Consider the following 24281-nt stretch of genomic DNA (forward strand, 5'->3'; position numbering starts at 1 on the left):
ATCTTCTAGATTTAAGTTCACAAAAGAATTGAGGGTAATATACAATAAAGGGCCACGTGCATGTGAGTATTGTTAAAAGTGAGGTTGTTAAAAGTGAGGTCAAATCACATCATGGAGAGATAGAAAGAGGTAATGACCTGTTAAGGCCATTTGTAACACTTAGGCAGTGATATTATGTGTGTCTTTCTGGGCAGCCAGCATAAACAGGGAAACACAAGGGGTTGTACGGTTTTTACTGTCTGATGAATAAAAGCTTAAACATTTTCTTAAAAAGAAATGCTTTTCTTTCTTGATGTTAGACTCTCGAAAGGAATTTATCACATGGACACTTAAGATAATTGATACTGAAGAACATCAAGGATAATAGTTTTAGTACATTATTCAAAATAATTTAGAAACATGTATCACAAAGTCTTTCTTGAAATTCTTAGATTAAAACACTACTCACCAGCTCATGGAGTGTGGCGCGCTCTCTCTCTGACAGAGCAACCAAGGAATGGCAGCAGAACGCCACTCCTGAGTTTATTGGGAGAACTCTGGTCAGCACAGCCAGTCAGCCAGAGAGCTCATGGCAATGATAAGAATGGCACCAAAGAGTTGTTAAAACTTTGTTTACTCCACTCAGTGTCTCCATGTCTCCATCGGGTACACACTGGTTTTGTTTTGTTGTATTGTTATCATTTTTTAATTGTGGTAAAATATACATAGCATCACATGTAACATTTTATTTTTATGTGTATAGTTCTGTGGCATTAAGTGCATTCACAATGCTGTGCAACCTCCAGCATTATCCATCTTCTGAACTTTTTCATCATCGCAAACTGAAGCTTCACAGTGACTCAGGGGTCGGTTTGGTTGCTCTGCTACTGCCCACTATGAAAGCTGAAATACCCACTAGTGGGCGGTAGGGACTAGGTTAACCAGCACTGCAACAGTGGGTGGTTTTTATAAAAAGTTTGACCACCCCTGCTTCACACCCATTCAACAACTTCCCATTCACCCCTCCCCCACCTCTGGCACCCACCTTTCTACTTTCTGTCTCTATGAATCTGATGACTCTAGGTGGAATCATACCATGTCCAATTTGTGTATGGCTTATTTAAATACTTAGCATAATGTCCTCAAGATTCATACATGTTGTAGCAGAATTTCTTTTTCTTTCTTTCTTTTTTTTTTTCTGAAGTTGGAAACAGGGAGGCAGTCAGACAGACTCCCGCATGCGCCCGACCAGGATCCACCTGGCACGCCCACCAGGGGGCAGTGCTCTGCCCACCAGGGGGCAATGCTCTGCCCATCTGGGGCTTCGCTGTGCCACAATCAGAGCCATTCTAGCACCTGAGGCAGAGGCCATAGAGCCATCCTCAGCACCCCGGCCAACTTTGCTCCAGTGGAGCCTTGGCTGCAGGAGGGGAAGAGAGAGACAGAGAGAAAGGAGAGGGGGAGGAGTGGAGAAGCAGATGGGCGCTTCTCCTGTGTGCCCTGGCCGGGAATCAAACCCGGGACTCCTGCACATCAGGCCGACGCTCTACCACTGTCTTTTTCTTTTTTTAAGACTCAGTGATATTCCATTATACATATACACACTGTTTTGTTTTGTTTTTCATTTTTTCGAAGCTGGAAACAGGGAGGCAGTCAGACTCCCGCATGCACCCGACCAGGATCCACCCAGCAGGCTCACCAGGGGGTGATGCTCTGCCCCTCTGGGGTGTCGCTCCGTTGCATCCAGAGCTATCCTAGTGCCTGAGGCAGAGGCCACAGAGCCATCCTCAGCGCCCGGGCCATCTTTGCTCCAATGGAGCCTCAACTGTGGGAGGGGAAGAGAAAGAGAGGAAGGAGAGGGGGAGGGGTGGAAAAGCAGATGGGCGCTTCTCCTGTGTGCCCTGGTCCCAGGGCCCAGAGGCCAGGAGGCATGTCCTCGATGCCAGTGTTTTGAACTGTTTTGGGTATAATGCACAGTATACATACCTGTATATAATCAAAACAAAAAAAAAGTTAAGAAGTAGTATTTACCTTTATTGTGTGTATTGCAATTCTGTTTTCTGTTCTGCTTCATTTTTCACCTGAGGAAATTGGGGCATGCCGGGCTCATTGGATGGGTGGGTACGACATCGGAAGTGAGATGGAGCTCTCCAGGGCTCTGAGGGCACCACGAAAACAAGCCTTCAGCCGGCCTGCCCCACCCCTGGGGAGAGAGGGGCTCGGCAGGCTGAATTATCTGGTAGTAAGGCTTATTTCTCAAAATGAAAAGTGCCAGAATGCTAAGAGCTGGAAGATCCACTTCTCAGGATCTCATTTCTTAAACATGTGCCCCAGAAGAAATGAACGAGGATGTTCACTAACAACACTGCTTTTTAATAATGGAAAATTAGAAACAACACAAATGTCCACAAATAGAAAACGACTAAATAAATAAATTACAGTATATCAATTATATGGAATGGATTACTTGATTTTTATTTAACAAACACATCTATAGTGCTTGCTCTGTGTGAGACACTATTCTAAGAGCTTTCCGGGTATTACTTACCTCGGGGAAGAGCAGAGGGTAATAGTTAAGAGCATACATGGGTCTGGAACCTCACTGTCTCAGTTTTAATCTTGGCTTCTCCACTTACTGGCTGTGTGACCTTGGGCAAGTTATTTGACCTCTCTAGATCTTGGTTTACTCATGTGAAAAATCTAGATAAAAATGGTACTTAATCTAGGGTTATGTTTTGTGGATTTTTAAATTTTTGTGTAATTATATTTGAGGAATATTGAAGGAATGTGCCAGATCTGTATTAACTGACCTAGAAACGTCTAGAAGATACATTATTGAGTGAAAAAACAAATTGCAGTAGTCCACACACAATATGAATTTATTTAAAAATACATATAAAGAGAAAAAGGCCTGGAAAGATTCATATCAGAGTGATTTAATAGAGGTTAGCTTTCAGATTGGGGGAATGGGGAGTTAAAGGGAACTTTAATTTTTTTTTAAATTTGTTGTGTTTACATAGTTACAAGTGTTCCCCTAAATATAACTCCCCCCCCCCGTGTTCTCCTTGATACCCCCTTTGCTCTCTCCCCCCCCCCTGAACTTTAATTTTTTACAAAGGCAATGCATTCCTCTATTTCTGCTGCGATTAAAAATTAATATACCGTGGTGGGGGGCAGGGTAAGGGGAGCCATGTGCGGCTGTCCATGGTCCTGAATGATCAACGGGCGCCAAGTTACAGCTGCTGTTTTTTGACCCAGGACACTGGGCCTCCCAGCCTCTCCCAGCCTCTCTCTTCCAGCAGTTCTGACAGGTTTGTGAAGACACAGCTTAGAGGGAGGGAAGCCAATGGAGCAAATCCACTGATGGCTGGGGAGAAAAAAGAGGCTTAAAAAACATTACTTTTGTGTAATTGTAACTAATAAGAGATTTTTCAATCAGGAATAAATCTTTAATGTTCTACAAATATCCATCAGGAAAGGAACAAGAGAGCTCAGCTTTCCAAGGTCTGTGGAGAGAAGGAGGGAGACTAGGGTCGCAGGTGAGGGGGTCATGCAGCCACGGGTGTGGGGCACCGCCCTCAGGCTTGCTGGCCACCGCTCCTGCCCCGGGGTCTCCCGGACTGGACAGCGCAGCTCTGCCCGCCTTCACCCCCGAGGCTGGACAGCGCAGCTCTGCCCGCCCTCACCCCGAGGCTGGACAGCGCAGTCACCCCCGAGGCTGGACAGCGCAGCTCTGCCCGCCCTCACCCCCGAGGCTGGACAGCGCAGCTCTGCCCGCCCTCACCCCGAGGCTGGACAGCGCAGTCACCCCCGAGGCTGGACAGCGCAGCTCTGCCCGCCCTCACCCCCGAGGCTGTGCAGTCTGGGGCCAGACCACCTGCTGCTCCGCTATCCGGAGAGCCTCTGCTTCCTTTGAAAGGTTAAAAATACTTTTTTCTTAGTATTATAAAAAATTATACATGCTAATTTTAGGAAAACTATAAAATACATACAAACAAAAGGCAAGGCTAAAAGGCACCCATAGTCTTGCACCCAGAGAAAGCCAGTCAGCGTCCTGGGATGGGCATTGTTTCAGACCTTTTGTCAGATGAGAGCAAGAGAGGACTATTGATTTTTAAAAGATTTATAGAATAATTCACCATCTGCTTTTGTTTAATGTGTGTTCACTTAACAGTGTATGATGGCCTCTTTCTCTAACATCTAATGTTCTCTTACAGCATGATTTTCTTATGGCTATATAACATTTTCTATATCGATGTGCAAGACGATAGGTCCATTTTGTTGGAATAATAAGATGTCTCTAGTGTTTTACTATGGAACGCTGCTTTGGTAAACATTTTGTAGCTTTATCCTTACTTGCTTCTTAACCTGCTCTTGGGTAAATCAGATGTGGGGTCATTATGACCCAGGCCTTTGTTCTGTGCAGCCATGGCCAAGGAACACGAGTTGACCACTGATGAATGTAAATTACTGTGACTATTGCACTCAGCAGTGGACTCTGTCTGAGCATCATGCTTTTTAATGCCTCTGGGCCTAGTGCTTGGGCTTCATGGAGGGAAGCAGTGAAAAGCACACACATCTGACTACCTATCAGATGTTGAGATTATGAAGTGGTCCCAGAAAACTACTGCACAAATGAATTTCCCTTCCTTTCTTTCAGGGAACACTCATCGAATGGACCAAAGGCTTTAAGGCTACTGACTGTGAAGGGGAAGACATGGTGGACATGCTCAGGGAAGCCATCAAGAGGAGAAACGTACGACACGGTGGAGAGGCTCATGCTGACCTAGCCCCTTTCTGCCCTCTGCTCTACCATCCTATGTCCAGCTCTGTGACTCTGACCTCTATCTCTCACACCCTACGCCCAGCTTGGGTTTATATACCCCTCCCAAGTCTGTTTGGCGTGCACATTCTACAATAGAGTGGCTTCCTTTGCAGGAGTTTGACCTGGACATAGTTGCAGTCGTGAATGACACAGTGGGGACCATGATGACCTGCGCTTATGAAGATCCTAATTGTGAGATTGGCCTGATTGCAGGTCAGTGGTCAGGCATGTCCCATTGGCTTTCTCCCATCTGATTCTTTGGAGGTTTCTTTTTAACATAGTGAGGGGAGGAGGTGGGGGCATTGTTCTTTTATATAGAGGATCTGAAGCTGGCTTTGTTCAAGACAGAGATAAAGTTAAGGCTGGGATTCCAGGTTTCCTGATGCCTAAATCTTTATGTAATATCTTTCTTTGTTAAGGTTGCTAAGCCAAGGCTGTCCTTTCTGTTGAAGAATGATATAAAAGGGGGATTTTCAGACTAGGACCTTAGGAGTCGGTTATTCTTGGAGGAAGGAGGCTGAGTGAGTCATGTTGGCCTGAGACTGGCGCCCGGGCACACCTCCTCTGTTCTCTGACCGCTGCTGGCTGCCAGGGTGCATGGGATGGAGAGCGCTGGAAAGAAACCTAGGAGAGGAGAAGGGAAAGGCCTGCCTGAGGTGAGACAGGCATTTTAAGTGTCTTTAGGAGAATTCTGGCAGTGATTAAGGACTAGCGCAGATCGCAGTGATCCCATTAAGTGGGGGGAAGGGTGAGAGTTGAACAGGTGGAGATGGGGACGAAGTGCATCCCAACTACAGCACAGGTTAAGTAACGACAATCTGAGAAAGTTGTTGCAGATGGTTGTCTGGGGTTCCTGGAGGTGAGTAGTAGGTGGAACAAGAAGATGGGGATATATTGAGATGTCTTCAATGCCGGGTAAGAGGCTTCATCTCACTCTAACTTTGTGACCTTGGGCGGGTTACTTATCTGTCTGGACTTGAAGTGCCTCGTCTATGGGAAGGGTTGGGCTAGATCTAGGAGAGAAAAGAAGCGAGACTTGTTTAAATGAATATAAAAGTTGCCTGTACTGTTGTGTTGAAAATAATTCTGAGGCCACATCATGGGCAAAGGAGAAGAGGGTGGCTTGTAGGTGCCAAACATTTGCTTATCCAAGACTAGATGAATCCTTGCAGTCCCTTCCAGCTCTGACTGCTAACCCTATGACTACTTGGAAGCTCACTTGCTTAGCAGTAATGATGATAATGATATGGCCATTTATTGAATACTTACTATGTGGAGGAAACTTAGAAACATCTCATTTTTTTATAGAACAAATCTATAAGGCAGGTATTGTTTCCTTTTCGCAGATGAAGAAACCAGACCCCTGAAAGATGAGACACTTGTCTGAGGTCATTCAGCGATGAGTGTAAAGCTGGATTGCACACCCAGTTGTGTCTGGCTCTATGCCTAAATTCCTACCCACTGCACTCTGCTGCCTCTTGAAGACCTGGGGGTGTCTTTTGAAGACTAAAGTCTCTTCACGATTCCTTCTAGGAACGGGCAGCAATGTGTGCTACATGGAGGAGATGAGGAACATAGAGACGGTGGAAGGGGACAAAGGGAAGATGTGCATTAACACAGAGTGGGGAGGATTTGGAGATAATGGCTGCATGGATGACATCCGGACCCAGTATGACAAAGAGGTGGATGAGGGGTCCTTGAATCCTGGCAAACAGAGGTGAGAAAGTGGACGTGCCCATTTATGCAGGCTGTGCATATACACTCTTTACCAGGTCTGGGATGGGTGCCACTTTCATAGCATAGACCCTATAGCTATGTATATTTATTACAGCTCTCTCTATCAGATGTCAGTGTGCTGCCTTATTTAAACAAAAGCAAAATATTATAACAAATTTCCAACAAGTGGAAAGAAGGGCTGCCTTCTTCTAACAGTGGTTTTGAAAGTGTGGCAGAGGCTGTCACTTCGGGTGACTGTGGGGTGGGTGTCACGGAACAAGGACATGGTAATTCCAGGCCCTGACAGGATTGGCTTCTGGGAGGTCTAATTTAGAGGTCAACATCCTCCACCTTTCAAGAGCTGTCAGCGAGTTCTTGCTGACTACAGTTGTTCTGGAGTGAGGAAGAGGCCGCAGGTGAAGGACAGGAGTCCTAGTTCTCACCCATGATATCATGTCCCAACATGGGTCATAATCACCTGTGAGGTGTATTCCAATTACCAACCATACTAAAAATATTGAAAATAATGAATGGTTCTTTCCTTCTTGAACAGCAGAGAAAGGAGTAGGTAGGGATAGAGCTATCATGCTAGGAATGGATAGTTAACCTGGGCTTGCTCATTAGGATAGGGACTTGCAAACCTTTTCTGTATCATACCAGAGACTGAATATTGTACTATCAGGTTACAACTCAGCTCAGTGTCTTAATTTATAAAATAAGGTAGAAATATAGATTTTTGTGTGTGTGTGTATGTGTGATGGGTGATAGCAGAGTGAAGAAGCTGAGCTGACAGAAATGTAGTGGGACAGCTGAGCCATGAATGCCATGAAAACCTTTGAACTGAGAACACTATATAAAAGCCCGGTGGGTCCTCACCTTCCCTTGGCACTAGTCTTTGTAGCTGGAAGGCAGGTGAGTTGCAGTTAGCCCAGCTGAACTAGGGATTGCTCCAAATAAGAAAAACAGAAAACAAAAAACCTGATATATGTATGTATCTCAGAATCCCAAGTTGGGGCATCCGAATATCATGGCTCTTCCCAAGGGGCAAGTTCCTTCTGACTTAGTTTTGTGCCTGAATCCATTGGGAGCTTATATATTTGGAGAGAGAACTTACGGGGGCAGCACATTTGAATTTGCTGCCATAGTTTGTCTGTTTCATCTTGGTGCCTTGGTTGCACGTTGGGGCCTGAGCAGCAACAAGAACACAGTCCAGCACCCACGCCTCAGGCACACTCAGACTTCCATGTGACCCTGCAGACAGAGGCAGCCCAGCCCTGCATTGTGGCTATTGATAACTGGCAGACGCACCTGTGCAGAGTGCCTGCTCAGGGTTTGTGGTCACAGAGCACCTTCTCCTTTTGCTCGTTCCCTCGTGTTGCTCACAGCCTGATAGAAAGGGGACGGGAGAGAATATTTTATGGGCACCTCTGGTGTGTGCAGATGGTTTAAATGTATTATTTCATGGAGCAAATCTCTAGTGGAACAGATTTCTTCAAATACAAAGCCACAAGAATCTCCAGTAGAACAGATTTGTAATGCAAAGCCAAGGAGAATTGGTTTTGGGGCCAGGAAAGGGACTAACTGTTGCTTAGTGTCTACTGCACACCAGAAGCTTGCCTCCTGACAGTCTTGTGGGGTCAGTGTTTGGTTCCCTGTTTTATAGGTGATAGCTTCGTGCTCACTCACGTCTGCTCCCTAGAACATGGCAGAGCTAGAGCCTGGCTCCTGGCCAGCGTGGCTCCAAAGCCCGCTTTTCCACGTCATTGCATTTCTCTTGGCCTGCTGCTCACCTCTGAAGTGCTCTGAGCCAGGCAGCTGGTGGATGCCGATGGCATGCCTTCTCTCCCCGACCCATGTCCTTGTGGGAACCATTCGTCAGCGCTGCTTTTCATGCCCTCGCCAACCCTATTCCTCTTCCCCCAACAGATACGAGAAAATGACCAGTGGGATGTACCTGGGGGAGATTGTGCGGCAGATCCTGATAGACCTGACCAAGCAGGGTCTCCTCTTCCGTGGGCAGATTTCAGAGCGTCTCCGGACCAGGGGCATCTTTGAAACCAAATTCTTGTCCCAGATTGAAAGGTAACGTGTGATCAAGTTCACCTGCTCAGCATGAGAGGCCCTGATTTGGATGTGCTGCTGTCATGCCAGAGTTAGGCAGATTTGAGATTCAGAAATAAAAGCAGTAAGGCCCAGATTAGGCAGAGTGTTGCCTCCTGGGGCTGACCCGTCTCTCCAGTTACATCAGGACCGCAGTCCTGGGGGTGTTCACAGAGCTGAGGGGCTAGCAGCCTGACTGGACCCCGAGATTCCTAAACTGTGACTTATATAGGATTTAGCTTAGGCTAGAAAATTATCCTCTTTTGTTCCGGAAAAGAAAATGTGTTCATAATGTGAAAGAAAAGTCATTTTAAAAAATCACCCATATGCTCCCTGACCAGGTGGTGGTGCAGTGGATAGAGCGTCGGACTGGGATGCGGAGGACTCAGGTTCAAGGTCCAAGGTCACCAGCTTGAGCGCAGGCTCATCTGGTTTGAGCAAAGCTCACCAGCTTGAACCTGAGATTGCTGGCTCGAGCAAGGGGTCACTTGGTCTGCTATAGCCCCACGGTCAAGGCACATATGAGAAAGCAATCAATGAACAACTAAAGTGTCACAACGAAAAACTAATGATTGATGCTTCTCATCTCTCTCTGTTCCTGTCTGTCTGTCCCTGTCTATCCCTCTCTCTGACTCTCTTTCTGTCTCTGTAAAAAAAAAAAAAATCACCCATATGCTCACTACTAAATACAGCTGTTTTTATTTTTGCTTATTATATTTCCTTTCAAGTTCTTGATTGCTTGTAAACATATTTTCATTGACATTACACACATTATTCTATATATTGTTTATTCAGTATTTGTTCATGCAAATTTTCATTTACAATTCTGGTTCTTATTTGATGTTTTATTATGAAAAGTTTTAAACATTTACAAAAGTAGAAGGAATAGTCAAATGAATCCATCTTCAACAACAGTCAACTCATGGACAAGCTGGGTTACTCCCAGACTCCTGCTTTCCCCTTACGCAGCTGGGTTAGGGGTGAAAGACTATTACATTTTATGTTAGTTCATCTATAAATATTTCAAAATATATTTCTGAAATATGAGTTCTTAAAAAATAACCATCATTAGACCAAAAATAGCTAATGATAAAACCTTAATCTGGTAAAATATCCCATCCGTGGTCCCATTTCCCAAATTGCCTAAAAATAATGGTTTTAACGGTTCCTTTGTTTGCATTAGTATCTAAACAAGGTCCATATACTACATTTGGTTGATATGTTTTTAAAATCTCTTAAAATTAATATGTTTTTAAAACCTTCATCTTTTGTTTCACCTCATATTGTTTTTGATGAAGAAACTATCCTTTTATCCTATGAGTTTCCTGTGTTATAGATTTCGCTGATTGCAGCAGTTAGCGTTTTCTTCTGTCCCTTATATTTCTTTCTTTTTTTGTGTGTGACAGAGGCAGAGAGAGGGACAGACAGGGACAGACAGGAAGGGATAGAGATGAGAAGCATCAATTCTTCACTGCGGCACCTTAGTTATTCATTGATTCCTTTCTCATACGTGCTCTGACTGGGGAGCGGGGGCTACAGCAGACTGAGTGACCCCTTGCTTGAGCCAGCGACTTTGGGCTCAAGCTGGTGAGCTTTGCTTCAACCTGGCAACCTCAGGGTCTCGAACCTGGGGACCCTGGTTCCCAGTCTGACACTGTATCCACTGCACCACCTCCTGGTCAGGCTGTCCCTTATATTTCTGGCAAACTCATAGTTAGGCCCGGATGCATGCTTAGATTCAGTGTTGAATTTTAGATAAGAATATTTCCTAGGGGCATTGAGTTGTCTGTTTGTCTGTCTTGTATGATGTTAGCAGTTATTGATGCTCATTGTCTAGATCAATGATTTCACTGGAGATTGTAAAATGATAATAATTTAATGCTATCACTCCTTTTGCATTAAGTAGTTGACATACTTCTTGAAACTTCCCCAAATCGAGTCTTTTGTGTAATTCTTTTAAATGGCTGCATCAAGTTACATTATGTGTCTAAACTATAATTTATTAAACTTTCCTTCAGTATATTATGGCTAGATTGTAATTTATGGATTTCTGCAATTCTGAGTAACACCATAATTACTGTTTTTGTACACATAGTTATTTGCATCTTGTGAATTATTGCCTTAGGAGTAGAAGCATTTGGTTAAAGGAAGCATTTTACTATGGACAGGCTTTTTTTTTTTTTAAGTGAGAGGAGGGGAGATACAGAGACAGACTCCCACATGCATTGAACCCAGATCCACCCTGCAACCCCCCTCTGGGGTGGATGCTCTGCCATCTGGGGCATCTCACAACCTAGCTATTTTTAGCACCTCATGGAACCATCCTTGGCACCTGGGGCCAATGTGCTCGAATCAATCAAGCCATGGCTGCAGGAGAGGAAGAGAGAGGAAGAAAAAGGGCTGGGGGGGGGGAACAGATGGTCGCCTCCACTGTGTGTCTTGACCAGGAACTGAACCCAGGACTCCACACCCCAGGTTGGTGCTCTACCACTAAGCCAACTGGCCAGGGCCAGGGCATGCTTTTTTAAAAAGGTAGTTCCAACTTAGATGGACTTACCTTTCACTTGCTTTTTTTGAATTCAAAGAAATTTGTTCCTAGACAAAGCAAATTGTCAGGACCTGTATGCCTCAGAAATATTTGCTTCTGTCACATGGTATCTGCTTTGGAAGCTTTGATTTCTACCGGAATTAAAAAAAAAAAATAATAATTTTCTCTTATGGAATAAAAGAAAATCATATCCATCTGGTTAATGGGGAGATAGTTGGTGCTATGCTGTCTGTGGCCCATTTCAACACATGTTGTTGAATGAGTGGAACAACGATTCTTAGGGGAAGAATCCTGGATTAACAGTCACAGAGCCTGAGCTTAAGATTCATCTCCACGACTTAACTCATTTGTGCTGTGTGACCTAAGGCAGGTAACGCACTTCTCTGGACCCCGGTTTCCTTCTTTGTAAGATAAATAATTGCTCTGCTGTGTAACTCCAAAGATTCCTGAAGATCGAGTAAGGGAATAGACATGAAAGAATTAGGTAAACTGTGAAGCGCTGGACCATGGAAGGAATTTTATACATACTAATAAAACTCCACTTTTTTCTCCCTATATGAATATTACTCATTCATAAGCAAAAGCAAGAAAATAGCTCTAGTTGGATAGTTTGGTTGGTTAGAGCATTGTCCCGAAGTACAGAGTCTGTTGGTTCAACCCCTGGGCAGGGCACATACAGGAACAGATCAATGTTCTTGTCTCTCTCTTCCTTTCCCTCTCTCTAGAAAAATCAATAAAATAAACATTTTTTTAAAAGGAAGAAGATAAGCTTTTCAGAGGAGACACCAAATGGCGGATGACGCCAGTGCTGCAAAAAAAAAAAAAAAAAAAAAAAAAAAAGGAAGAAGATAAGAATTACTGGTAATTTTTTTTTTTTTTTTTTTTTTTTTGTATTTTTCTGAAGCCAGAAACAGGGAGGCAGTCACACAGATTCCCGCATGCGCCTGACCGGGATCCACCTGGCATGCCCATCAGGGGGCGACGCTCTGCCCCTCCGGGGCATGGCTCTGTCAAGACCAGAGCCACTCTAGCGCCTGGGGCAGAGGCCAAGGAGCCATCCCCAGCGCCTGGGTCATCTTTTTGCTCCAGTGGAGCCTTGGCTGCGGGAGGGGAAGAGAGAGACAGGGAGGAAGGAGAGGGGGAGGGGTGGAGAAGCAGATGGGCGCCTCTCCTGTGTGCCCTGGCCGGGAATCGAACCCGGGACTTCCACACACCAGGCCAACGCTCTACCACTGAGCCAACCGGCCAGGGCCTCCTTTTTCTTTTTGACAGAGATAGAGAGTCAGAGAGAGGGACAGATAGAAAAGGAGAGAGATGAGAAGCATCAATTTTTCATTGCAGCTCCTTAGTTGTTCATTGATTGCTTTCTCATATGTGCCTTGATGGGGGGCTACAGCAAAGCAAGTGACCCCTTGCTCAAGCCAGCAACCTTGAGCTTCAAGCCAGCAACCTTTGGGCTCAAGCCAGCAACCTTGAGCTTCAAGCCAGCAACCTTTGGGCTCAAGCCAGCGACCATGGGGTCTCGTCTATGATTCCATGCTCAAGCCAGCAACCTCTTACTCAAGCTGGTGAGCCTGTGCTCAAGCTGGCAACCTCGGAGTTTCGTACCTGGGTCCTCCGTGTCCCAATCTGACACTCTATCCACTGTGCCATCGCCTGGTCAGGCCCAAATGGATTTTCTTGTCCTTTTTTTTCTGTGCAAGAACAAATATGCTTTGTATCAACAGGTGGTGGCACACTGGATAGAGCATCGACTTGGGATATTGAAGCCCCAGGTTCAAAACTCTGAGGTCTCCAGCTTGAACATGGGTTCACCTGGCTTGCACTCAATTGTATTTCTTTGCTTCAGTGACCGATTAAGAACTAGTCATTTTTTTTTAATAAATAAATTTTTATTTTAATGGGGTGACATCAACAAATCAGGGTACATACATTCAAAGAAAACATTTCCAGGTTATCTTGTCATTCAGTTCTGTTGCATACCCATCACCCGAAGAGAGATCGTCCTCCGCCACCCTCCATCCAGTTCTCTCTGTACCCCTCCCCCTCCCCCTCTCCCTCCTTCCCTCCCCCCACCCCCCATAACCACCACACTCCTGTCCATGCCTCTTAGTCTCGCTTTTATGTCCCACAAATGTATGGAATCCTGCAGTTCCTGTTTTTTTCTGATTCACTTATTTCACCCCGCACAATGCTACCAAGACTCCACCATTCCGCTGTAAGTGATCCGATGTCATCATTTCTCCTAGCTGAATAGTATACCATGGTGTATATGTGCCCCACCTTCTTCATCCAGTCCTCTATTTTTTTTTACAGTGATTAAAAGCCTTTAAGCAAACTCTTGGCCAATACAGCAAGAATCCATAAAAGAGTAATGTCCTTAACATGTTCACCAAGTCCAAGTTGGCCCTATCACCATGCCAAATCCCTGAAAAATGCAACCCAAACTAGTCATTTTTTTTTTTTTTTTTTTTTTTTTTTTTTTTTTTTCATTTCTGAAGCTGGAAACGGGGAGAGACAGTCAGACAGACTCCCGCATGCGCCCGACCGGGATCCACCCGGCACGCCCACCAGGGGCGATGCTCTGCCCACCAGGGGGCGATGCTCTGCCCATCCTGGGCGTCGCCATATTGCGACCAGAGCCACTCTAGCGCCTGAGGCAGAGGCCAAGGAGCCATCCCCAGCGCCCGGGCCATCTTTGCTCCAATGGAGCCTTGGCTGCGGGAGGGGAAGAGAGAGACAGAGAGGAAAGCGCGGCGGAGGGGTGGAGAAGCAAATGGGCGCTTCTCCTGTGTGCCCTGGCCGGGAATCGAACCCGGGTCCTCCGCACGCTAGGCCGACAAACTAGTCATTTTTTATAAAGGCTTAATTTATAATCACAACAAAACTATAAATGACTTAAGAATAGGTCTAAGAAAAAAAGGGTACAAGACCTATGTAGAAAGTTACAAAGCTTTTTAGAAGGCATTAGAGAAGACCTACACCAATGGAGAGACACCCCATGCCAATGGTTAGAAAGAAGCATCTTAAAGAGATCATTCTCTCCAAACAGACCCACACATGCAATGCAACATCAATACGATTACTAATAAAGTGTTTTGGGTTTTGTGAATAAAGAAGGGACTATTTAAGAAACAGCTTGCAAAACTATTTATATGTGACTGTAAATCCAGGATTCTTCCCCTAAGAATCATTGTTCCTCTCATTCAACAACATGTTTTGAAATGGGCCACAGACAGCATAGCACCAACACAGCTTGAGCGCAGGGTCATCAACTTGAGCATGGGATTATGATCCCCTGGTCATTGGCCCAAAGCCCAAGGTTGCTGGCTTGAGCAAGGGGTCACTGGCTTGGCTGGAGCCCCTGGTCAAGGCATGAGAAATCAGTCAATGCACAACTAAAGTGATACAAGTATGAGTTGATACTTCTCATATCTCCTCTTTCCTATCTGTCTGTTTATCTTACAAAACAACAACAACAACAAAACATTATTTAAAAACAAACCAAGATTGCCGTGGCTGGATAGCTCAGTTTGTTAGAGCATCGTCTCAAAGTTCAGATATTGCTGGTTCAATCCCTGATCAGGGCACATACAGGAATAGCTTGATGTTCCTGTTCGTCTGCCTGTCTCTCTCCTTTCTTCTCTCACTAAAATTATTATTATTAATAATAATAATAATAGCCTGACTAGGCGGTGAAGCAGTGGATAGAGCATCGGCCTGGGATGCTGAGGACCCAGGTTCAAAACCCCGAGGTCACTGGCTTGAGTGCAGGCTCACCAGCTTAAGTATGGGATCATAGACATGACCCCATGGTCACTGGCTTGACATAGAACATCCCTGTCTGTTCCCCCTCTCACTAACTAAATAAATGAAAAAAAAGGTCATATAACACATAGTATTTTATAATTTATTTTTTTACTTACTACATCATGAACATTTTCATTTTTGTATGTGACAGAGACAGAAAGAGAGCCAGAGAGAGAGACAGAGAGAGATAGATTGGGACAGACAGATGGGAAGGGGGAGAGATGAGAAGCATCAATTCTTCATTGCGGCACCTTAGTTGTTCATTGATTGCTTTCTCATATGTGCCTTGACCGGGGGAGGGGGGCTACAGCAGAGTGAGTGACCCCTTGCTCAAGCCAGCGACCTTGGGCTCAATCCAGTGACCTTGAGCTTCAAGCTAGTGACCATGAGGTCATGTCTATGATCCCACACTCAAATCAGAGAACCTGCGCTCAAACTGGTGAGCCCATGCTCTATCTAGCCCAGAAGTCCTCAAACTTTTTACACAGAGGGCCAGTTCACTGTCCCTCATACCGTTGGAGGGCCGGACTATAAAAAAACTATGAACAAATCTCTATATACACTGCACATACCTTATTTTAAAGTAAAAAAACAAAACGGGAACAAATACAATATTTAAAATAAAGAACAAGTAAATTTAAATCAACAAACTGACCAGAATTTCAATGGGAACTATGGACCTGCTTTTGGCTAATGAGATGGTCAATGTCTGGTTCCATATTTGTCATTCGTAACAAGTGATATGACATGCTTCCAGAGCCGTGATGCGTGCGTCCCTCATCACCGGAAGTAGTACTGTATGTGAGTGATCACTGACCATCAATGAAAGAGGTGCCCCTTCCGGAAGTGCAGTGGGGGCTGGATAAATGGCCTCAGGGGGCTGCATGCGGCCCACGGGCTGTAGTTTGGGGACCCCTGCTCTAGCCAGATGAACCCATGCTCAAGCTGGCAACCTTGGGGTTTTGAACCTGGGTGCTCTGTGTCCCAGTCCAACGCTCTATTCACTGTGCCAGCACCTGGTCAGGCATCATGAACATTTTTTATAGCATTAAATATTTCATGCAAACTCATCTTTCAGGTCTTCAAAGGATTCTATTGTCTGGCTACACCCCCATTTATCTGTTTAATCTCTATCTGGTCATAGAGGTTGTTTCTCAGTTGTTTTCTCTTAATAACACTCTTCTTCCTTAGGAATTACCTGAGTAGCCAAGGCTACAACTTCATACTGTTTGGGAGTCAGAGCTCTGTAAGTTCACTGTGAAATAAGCAGAGTCTAGACTTGAGGCTAACGGGCCCCCAGAATGGGTACTTTTCTGCATGTGCTTATGGTCCTAGCAGCTTCCCATTTACTAAGATGCTGATTGTACATTGTATATTCACTTATTCTTTTCCCCATTGAATGTACACATCCCTGTGCTGGCTGCTATTGAGAATACAGTTACACTCAAAGAGCATATAGTCTAGTTGAGAAGAGAAAGCATAGAGTCAGGATAGTTATAAAGAAGGAAACTGGCCAGTTGAATGGTACCAGAAGCTAGTGTGTTCAGTGGGGGAGGCTAGATTTGGTGTGAGAAGGTGTGTGTTTGAATCCCTGCTCACTAGTCTCTGTGGGCAAGTTCCTAGCACTCTGAACCTCAGATTCCTCTCCTGAGAAATGGATGCCTGATGTATTGGTTGTTGAAGCTAATAATAGCTCTTAGTGAGGTAATAGATTTGAACACACTTGATTTTTTTTAAGGTTGATGGGATTTCCTGAGGTGGCAGAACTTCTTCAGACTCAGCTTCTGAGGGATTTTGTCCCAACTTCACCATTGTTGGGATCACTTTCTCCTCCCTCCTGCTAGAAAATCTAGGGATGGGGCTGTGAGCTGAGCATGTGGGGCAGATTCCAGGGCCCCAGAAGCAGGTCCTGACACCCTGCTCTGTTTGCCTGCAGTGATCGGCTGGCCCTCCTGGAGGTGAGGAGGATCCTGCAGCAGCTCGGCTTGGACAGCACCTGTGAGGACAGCATCGTGGTGAAGGAGGTGTGTGGAGCTGTGTCCCGTCGGGCTGCCCAGCTCTGTGGCGCTGGCATGGCTGCCATTGTGGAGAAAAGGAGGGAAGACCAGGGGCTTGAGTACCTGAAGACCACTGTGGGTGTGGATGGCACCCTGTACAAGCTGCACCCTCAGTGAGTGCCTGACAAGGGCCGGGGTGGGAGGGTGCTGAGGCCAAGAGCGGACCCAGGCCTGACCAGGTGGTGGCGCAGTGGATAGAGCGTCGGACTGGGATGTGGAGGACCCAGCTTCGAGACCCTGAGGTCGCCAGCTTGAGCGTGGGCTCATCTGGTTTGAGCAAAGCTCACCAGCTTGGACCCAAGGTCGCTGGCTCGAGCAAGGGGTTACTCGGTCTGCTGAAGGCCCGCGGTCAAGGCACATATGAGAAAGCAATCAATGAACAACTAAAGTGTCGCAACGGAAAACTAATGATTGATGCTTCTCATCTCTCTCCGTTCCTGTCTGTCTGTCCCTGTCTATCACTCTCTCGGACTCTCTAAGAAAAAAAAAAAGAGTGGACCCAGTTGAATCTGACAGACAAGGTTGAGCCCTGGTGACTGCTGCCGAGGGATATGGTGTGGGGGTATCTGCCATCTCCTCTGAACCACAGGGCTCAGTAAATACAAGTGATGATTATTAACACGCTCCCACCTGACCTCACAGGGGAGGAATGACAACTGAATATTTTGTACGACATAGAACATTGTCAAGTATGAGTTAGTTATAATTTTCTCAGCTTAGAGGAAGTGGACAGAAGGATTAAGAGCTCCATGAGGCAATAAGGGTTTGAATCCTGGCTCCACCACTTAATAGCTGGGAGGCGCCAGTTTCTCACCCCTTATAAAATGAGGACTGAAACACCTACTTCGTAGATTGTTGTGAGGATTAAGTTCAATAGCGTATGTAGCATGCATGGCACATCACAAAAACTTCAGTGATGAAAGCTATAATTTTTATTTTCATTTTGTGTTTTACATTTTGTTTTGGTAAAAAGGAAAAGTATTAACAAGGTTATTCAAATTTCCAGTCATGTTGAACTGTATACATAAGCATATTATTGTAATCTGTGATCCTTGGCTCTTTTTATGATGCTAACTGTTCAAAATAACTGACTGATATTTTCTCTTGGTTTTCTCTTTGGGGGTCACACATTTTTGTTGTCATTCCTACAAGCCTCTCTCTTGAACTAAGACTTGACTGAGGAACAAAAACCACGTAATCATTTAATAGGTTACAAACAAAGCATGTGGTAAAATCTAACACCTTTGAAGAGAGAAAGTACTCAACAAACTAGGAATAAGGGAACTTCCTCGACCTTTTAAAAAGCATCTATGAACAATTCACAGCTGACATTATATTTACTGGTGAAGACTGGATGCTCTTCCCTTAAGATTAGGGACAAGACAAGGATGTCCACTCTTGCCACTGCTGTTCAACATTGTACTACTCTAACGTTGTCTCCAGATGTGTGATTCTTGTCTCTCTGTTAAATCTCAATTCAAGAAGAGTCTTGTAAGAACCAGACTCAAAATATGTGATCTCAAGGGGAAAATAGGGAAAAGTCTAGCCAGGGAACTTAGTAAAGAAAAAGAAGTAAAAGGCATCTATATTGGAAAGGCAAGAATCAAACTATCTTTGTTTGCAGACGACATGGTTTGGTGTATAGAAAATTCTAAGGCATCCATACACACAAAAAATTATTGGAACTAATTAAGTCCAGCAGGGTTTCAGGATACAAGATCAAGATACAAAAACCAATTGCTTCACTATACATTAGTGATGAATAACCCAAAAGTGAAATTTAAGAAAATAATTTTATTTACAACAGCATTAAAAAGAATAAAATAGAATAAATTGTACAAAATGAGTGCAAAACTTATACACTGAAAACTATAACACATCATTGAAAGAAATAAAAGATGAGCCAAATAAATGGAAAGACATACATGTTAATGGATGGGAAGACTTAATATTAAACCAGCAATAATTCACAAGTTGATCTTCAGATTAAACATAATCACTATCAAAATTCCAGCAGAATTCTTTGCAGAAATCAACAAATTGATCCTATAGTTCATATTCAAGTGCAAAGAATTCAGAATAGTCAAAATAATCTTCAAAGAAGAACCAAGTTGAAGAACTTAGTAACCCCCCCAAGAAAAACAACCAACAAAACAACTCCCCCCATACTCCTCTATTTGAAAACTTACTCTAAAGCTAAAGTAATTAAAACAGTGTGGTACTGACATAAAGACAGACAGATCATTGGAACAGAATCGAGAGTCCAGGAATAAACCCATCGCTTTTAGTCAGTTGATTTTCAGTGAGGATAACAAGGCCTTTCAATAGGGAAAGAATATTCTTTTAAACAAATGGTGCAAAAAAAATGGTGCCATAACTAGATATCCACATGCAAAAAAATAAAGTTAGACTTTGACCTTATATCATGTACAAAAATTAACTCAAAATAGATCAAAGACCTGAATTAAACTATAAAAACTATAAACTATTAAAACTATAAAACTCTTAAAACATAGATGTAAATCTTTGTGACCTTGGCAAAGTTTTAAAATATGACATCAGCCCTGGCTGATTGGCTCAGTGGTACAGCGTCGGCCTGGCGTGTAGGTGTTCTGGGTTCAATTCCCAGTCAGGGCACACAGGAGAAGTGCCCATCTGCTTCACCCCTCCCCCCTTCTCTCGCTCTCTTCCCCTTACTCTCTTCAATTGGAGCAAGTTGGCCCTGGGTGCTGAGGAAGGCTCCATGAACTCTGCCTCAGGTGCTAAGAAGAGCTGGGTTGCTGAACAACAGAATAATGCCCCAGAAGGGCAGAGCATCAACCCCTAGAGAGCTTGCTGGGTGGATCCCGGTTGGGGTGCATGCAGTAGGCTGTCTCTGCCTCTTCTCCTATCACTGAATAAAAAAAATAAAAAAAATATGACATCAAAAGTGGAAGCAACGAAAAGAAGAAATAGATAAATTTGACTTCATTAAAATTAAAAATTTTAGAAATGAAAATAAAAATTGGGAGAAAATATTTGCAAATCATATATTTAATGAGGAACTTATATCTAGAATATATAAAGAGCACTTAAGCCTGGCGGGGTAGCTCAGTTGGTTAGAGCATTTTCCTGACATGCGAGGTTGCAGGTTTAATCCCTGGTCGGGGAAACAATACCCTGACCAGTAGTGGCACAGTGGATAGAGCATCAGCCTGGAATGCTGAGGTCCCAGGTTCAAAACCCTGAGGTCACCGGCTTGAGTGCAGGCTCACTGGTTTGAGTACAGACTTGCCAGCTTGAGCATGGGGTCACCAGCTTGAGCATGGGATCATTGAAATGATCCCATGGTCATTGGCTTGAGTGCAAAGGTCACTGGCTTAAGCCCAATGTTGCTGGCTTTAGCAAGGGGTCACTGGCTTGGCTGGAGTGAACATGTTCACACCAGCCAAGCCAGTGACCCCCCTCCACCACTTCACCCCCATCAAGGCATGCATGAAAAGCAATCGATGAACAACTCAAGTGATGCAACTACAAGATGGTGCTTCTCAGCTCTCTCCCTCTCTCTCTCTCTCTCTTTCAAAAAAAGAAAGAAAGAAGAAAGAAATAAAGAAAGAAAGAATCAATTAATAAATGTATAAATAAATGGAACAAATTAATGTTTCTTTCTCTTTCTCTTTCAAATCAATTAAAAAAAAGAACACTTAAGACAACTCAACAATGAAGACAAGTAACTAGATTAACAAATGAGCAAAGAATTTAAATAGACATCTCTACAGAGAAGATCTACAAATGTCCAATAAGCACTCAAAAAGATGCTCAATAGCATTAGTCACTAAGAAAATGCAAATCAAGCCTGACCAGGCAGTGGCGCAGTAGATAGAGTGTTGGACTGGGACATGGAGGACCCAGGTTTGAAACCTCGAGGTCTCCAGCTTGAGCGTGGTCTCATCTGGTTTGAGCAAGGCTCACTAGCTTGAGCCCAAGGTCAAGGTTGCTGGCTTAAGCAAGGGGTCACTCGGTCTTCTGTAGCCCCCCCCCCAGACAAGGCACATATGAGAAAGCAATCAATGAACAAGCAATCAACGAACAACTAAGATGTAGCAATGAAGAATTGATGCTTCTCATCTCTCTCCCTTCCTGTCTGTTTGTCCCTATTTGTCCCTCTGACTCTCTGTCTCTGTCACAAAAAAAAGAAAGAAAATGCAAATCAAAACAGTGGAATACCATTTCACACCCACTTAGAATGGCTACAATAAAAAAAGAATGACAATATCAAGTATTGATCATGATATGATAAAATTGGAACCCTTATGCATTGCTGGTGGTAAACAGTTTGGCAGTTTCCAAAAAGATAAACATAGAGTTACTGTATGACCCAGCAATTATATTCCTGGGTGTACTCAAGAGAATTGCCCCAGCTTGTGGATGCCCCGGGTTTGATTCCTGGTCAGGGCACACAAGAGAAGCAATCACCTGCTTCTTGCTCCCCCCCCTTCTCCCTCTCTCTTACCTTCTCGCAGCCATGGCTTGGTTGGAGCAGGTTGTTCCGGGCACTGAGGATGGCTCCATGGCCTCGCCTCAGTGTTAAAGTAACTCGGTTGTGGAGCAACAGAGCAACTTGCCAGATGGGCAAAGCATCGCCCTATAGGGGGTTTGCTGGGTGGATCCTGGTTGGGATGCATGCAAGAGTCTGTCTCTCTGCTCCCTGCTTCTCACTTAAGAAAAATTTAAAAGAAAAAAAAACATGTTCACACAAAAACTTGTTAGTGATGTTCATAGCAGCATTATTCATTATGGTCAAAAGGGGAAAAGACCCAAATGTCCATCAATTGATAGATGGGTAAACAAAATGTAGGATAGCCATACAATGGTCTATTACTCTTGAAAAGGAATAAAGTACTGCCATGTACTACAACTTTGACATATCTTGAAAAACATCATGTTAAGTGAATGAAACCAGACACAAAAGGTCACATATTATAGGATTCCATTATATTAACTGTCCAGAATAGGTAAATCTATAGAGATAGAAAGATTAGTGATTGCTAGGGGTCTCTGGGTATTGGTGCAAATAGAGAGTGACTATTAATGGGTATGGGTTTCCTTTTTAGGGTGACAGGAATGTTCTGGGATTAGACAGTGGTAATGGTTGCACAACTTTGTGACTATACCAAAAACCACTGAATTGCACACTTCAAAAAAAGGAAGAAAAACTTGACTGAGCAGTGGCTGCCAAACCATTTTCTCCTATCTCCTGGGAAGTTTGGGGCTAATTACTAATTACCTGCCACTTACCCAGCACAGCCCCAAGGAGTGTCAGTGGTGGGCCAGAGTCACCCACTGGCTGTGCATTCGAGTTGGGTGCAGGACCTGCTCTGGCGTGCTGGCCCTCAGAGTGACCCAGGACCCCAGGATCTGTGGCCGAGAAGCCCAAGCCTTTGGGAAACACACTTTGATCTCACAGACTGGCTTGGTAACTGACTCCCAGGATGTCAATTCAAATGAATTTAATAACTAATGATAATTGAGAGAGGCCAAGTATTGTGATTAAGACTGTGCTCTGGGGGGAAATTAATGGAGAAATAGACGATTGGATGGATGGATGCAAACAAGTCAAAATTCTAACTTTGTTGTATCTAGGCAGAAGGTGTAGAGGTGCTCACTGAACTATTCTTACAACTTTTTGTAAGTTTGAAAATTTTGAAAATAAAAATTTAGGGGAAAATTTGAACAATAAAAGGTGGGGTTTGAAAAAAGACACAACTTGTCCAAATCCAAATAAACTGACTAGTTATACAAATTTGGGCAAGTTTCTTAACTTTTGAGCATCAATTTATTTATGTAGCAAAGATAGTAATAATTATCTTCAAACTACTATTCGCTACACTTTGATGTTCTGTATGTGAAACACAGTACAGTATATTCTCTGGCATTAGTAGTTGCTCAATAAAAGGTTGTATTAAAACAGCTGTTTAAGAAACTGTGTAAGCTGTTCTAGAGCCTTGAGAAGTGAGCTGGAAGCTACAAACTTGACTGAATTAATTTATGACTCTGTTGATTCCATATGTAAGTGCTGATGGTGGTTTTTTTCCCTCTCTCTCTTTTTCATAGTTTTTCTTGGATATTGCAGGAAACCGTGAAAGAACTAGCCCCTCGATGCGATGTGACATTCATGCTGTCAGAAGATGGGAGTGGAAAGGGAGCAGCTCTGATCACTGCCGTGGCCAAGAGGTTACAGCAGGCACAGAAGGAGAACTAGGAAGCCCTCATGGCTGGGCCCAATGCGTCTTGGATACTGACAGACCTTTCCTTTGGTAGATGAGTTGTTCAGGGACCAATAGGCAAGCTTCTGGCAGACTTCGCCTTGTGGATGCTTTGCTAGGTTCTTGAGTATTATTAGCATTTTGTTACAGGCTTTTCAAGGGCAATACAGGATATCTCTACCTGGCATATTTGGGCCCAAGAGGGGCCAATTTGTAAAATCAAAGCATGTGGCTTGAGAGATCCCTTTTCAGCAAAGTTTTCAACAGAGGTCTGCCCTGTTGGTTTTCTCTGGCTTTGGGTCTTGTGGCTGCGGGACTTGGCAATGTATGTGTGGTCAGCCCCTGTGGCCTGGCTGACTGAACTCCCACTGGCGAGCTTCAGCCATCACTGTAGTAGCTTGGGCACTTTGCTTGTGGAAACACACTTGAGAGGGCTAGGGGCTCTGTCACAGGCTGGAGGGCTAAGCTAACTTGTCCTTAACTTGTTGTGTTGACTCCAGAGACTTTGGAGTATTCAGCCCCAGGATGGAGGAGGACTGATTGCCAGGGATCCTGTTGGAAGCTCTTCATGCTCACAGGGAGTAGTGTCAGCACCCTGTCGGATTTCTTCTCAATATATGTGTGCCAATGGAAGGGGTATCATTTGGGGCACCTGTTTTTCATTTTACATCTGGTTTGTGTTGCTATTGTTGATACTGTTTTAAAGACTATTGGGCATATGAAATCCAGTAAATAAATAAAAATATTTTATTTCCCAAGAATCTTTGCATGAAGCATTAATATTTCATCTGGGAGGCTTGCTTGGTAACTACCTGCTTTGCTGGTAGAGTAAGGGGAACAGAGAATCACAAGTCGCTGAGAGCATCTCTCCAGTCTGAACTTCATACCAACAGGGGGAAATATATGGAATATCTTTAACAGGCTATCCAAATTTCATTTGAATGAATACTTCCAGTGGCTTTATCACATAATCTGTCTAAAAGAGTGAGAGAGAGGCCCCC

General features: G+C 44.2%; 1 protein-coding gene across 3 annotated transcripts in view; it reads left to right on the forward strand.

Moving 5' to 3' along the window:
* Nucleotides 1–24035, forward strand: part of HKDC1 (hexokinase domain containing 1) — a 61700-nt gene extending 37665 nt beyond the window's left edge. The window contains exons 13-19 of one of the 3 annotated variants that reach the window (XR_010746948.1): nucleotides 4640–4735; nucleotides 4918–5017; nucleotides 6338–6521; nucleotides 8447–8602; nucleotides 16915–17148; nucleotides 23129–23331; nucleotides 23781–24035. Coding sequence is in view for 2 of the 3 variants with exons in the window: in XM_066348155.1 (XP_066204252.1) it covers nucleotides 4640–4735; nucleotides 4918–5017; nucleotides 6338–6521; nucleotides 8447–8602; nucleotides 16915–17148; nucleotides 23129–23276 (918 nt within the window). In the remaining variant the exon portion in view is untranslated. Of the gene's footprint in view, nucleotides 1–4639; nucleotides 4736–4917; nucleotides 5018–6337; nucleotides 6522–8446; nucleotides 8603–16914; nucleotides 17149–23128 lie in introns of all 3 variants that reach the window. The other 2 variants (XM_066348156.1, XM_066348155.1) reach the window with 2 other exon arrangements.
* The last annotated feature ends 246 nt before the right edge of the window (nucleotides 24036–24281 follow it).

Source organism: Saccopteryx leptura, chromosome 9 (assembly GCF_036850995.1).
Source record: "Saccopteryx leptura isolate mSacLep1 chromosome 9, mSacLep1_pri_phased_curated, whole genome shotgun sequence".
In the NCBI taxonomy this organism is placed as follows: Eukaryota; Metazoa; Chordata; class Mammalia; order Chiroptera; family Emballonuridae; genus Saccopteryx; species Saccopteryx leptura.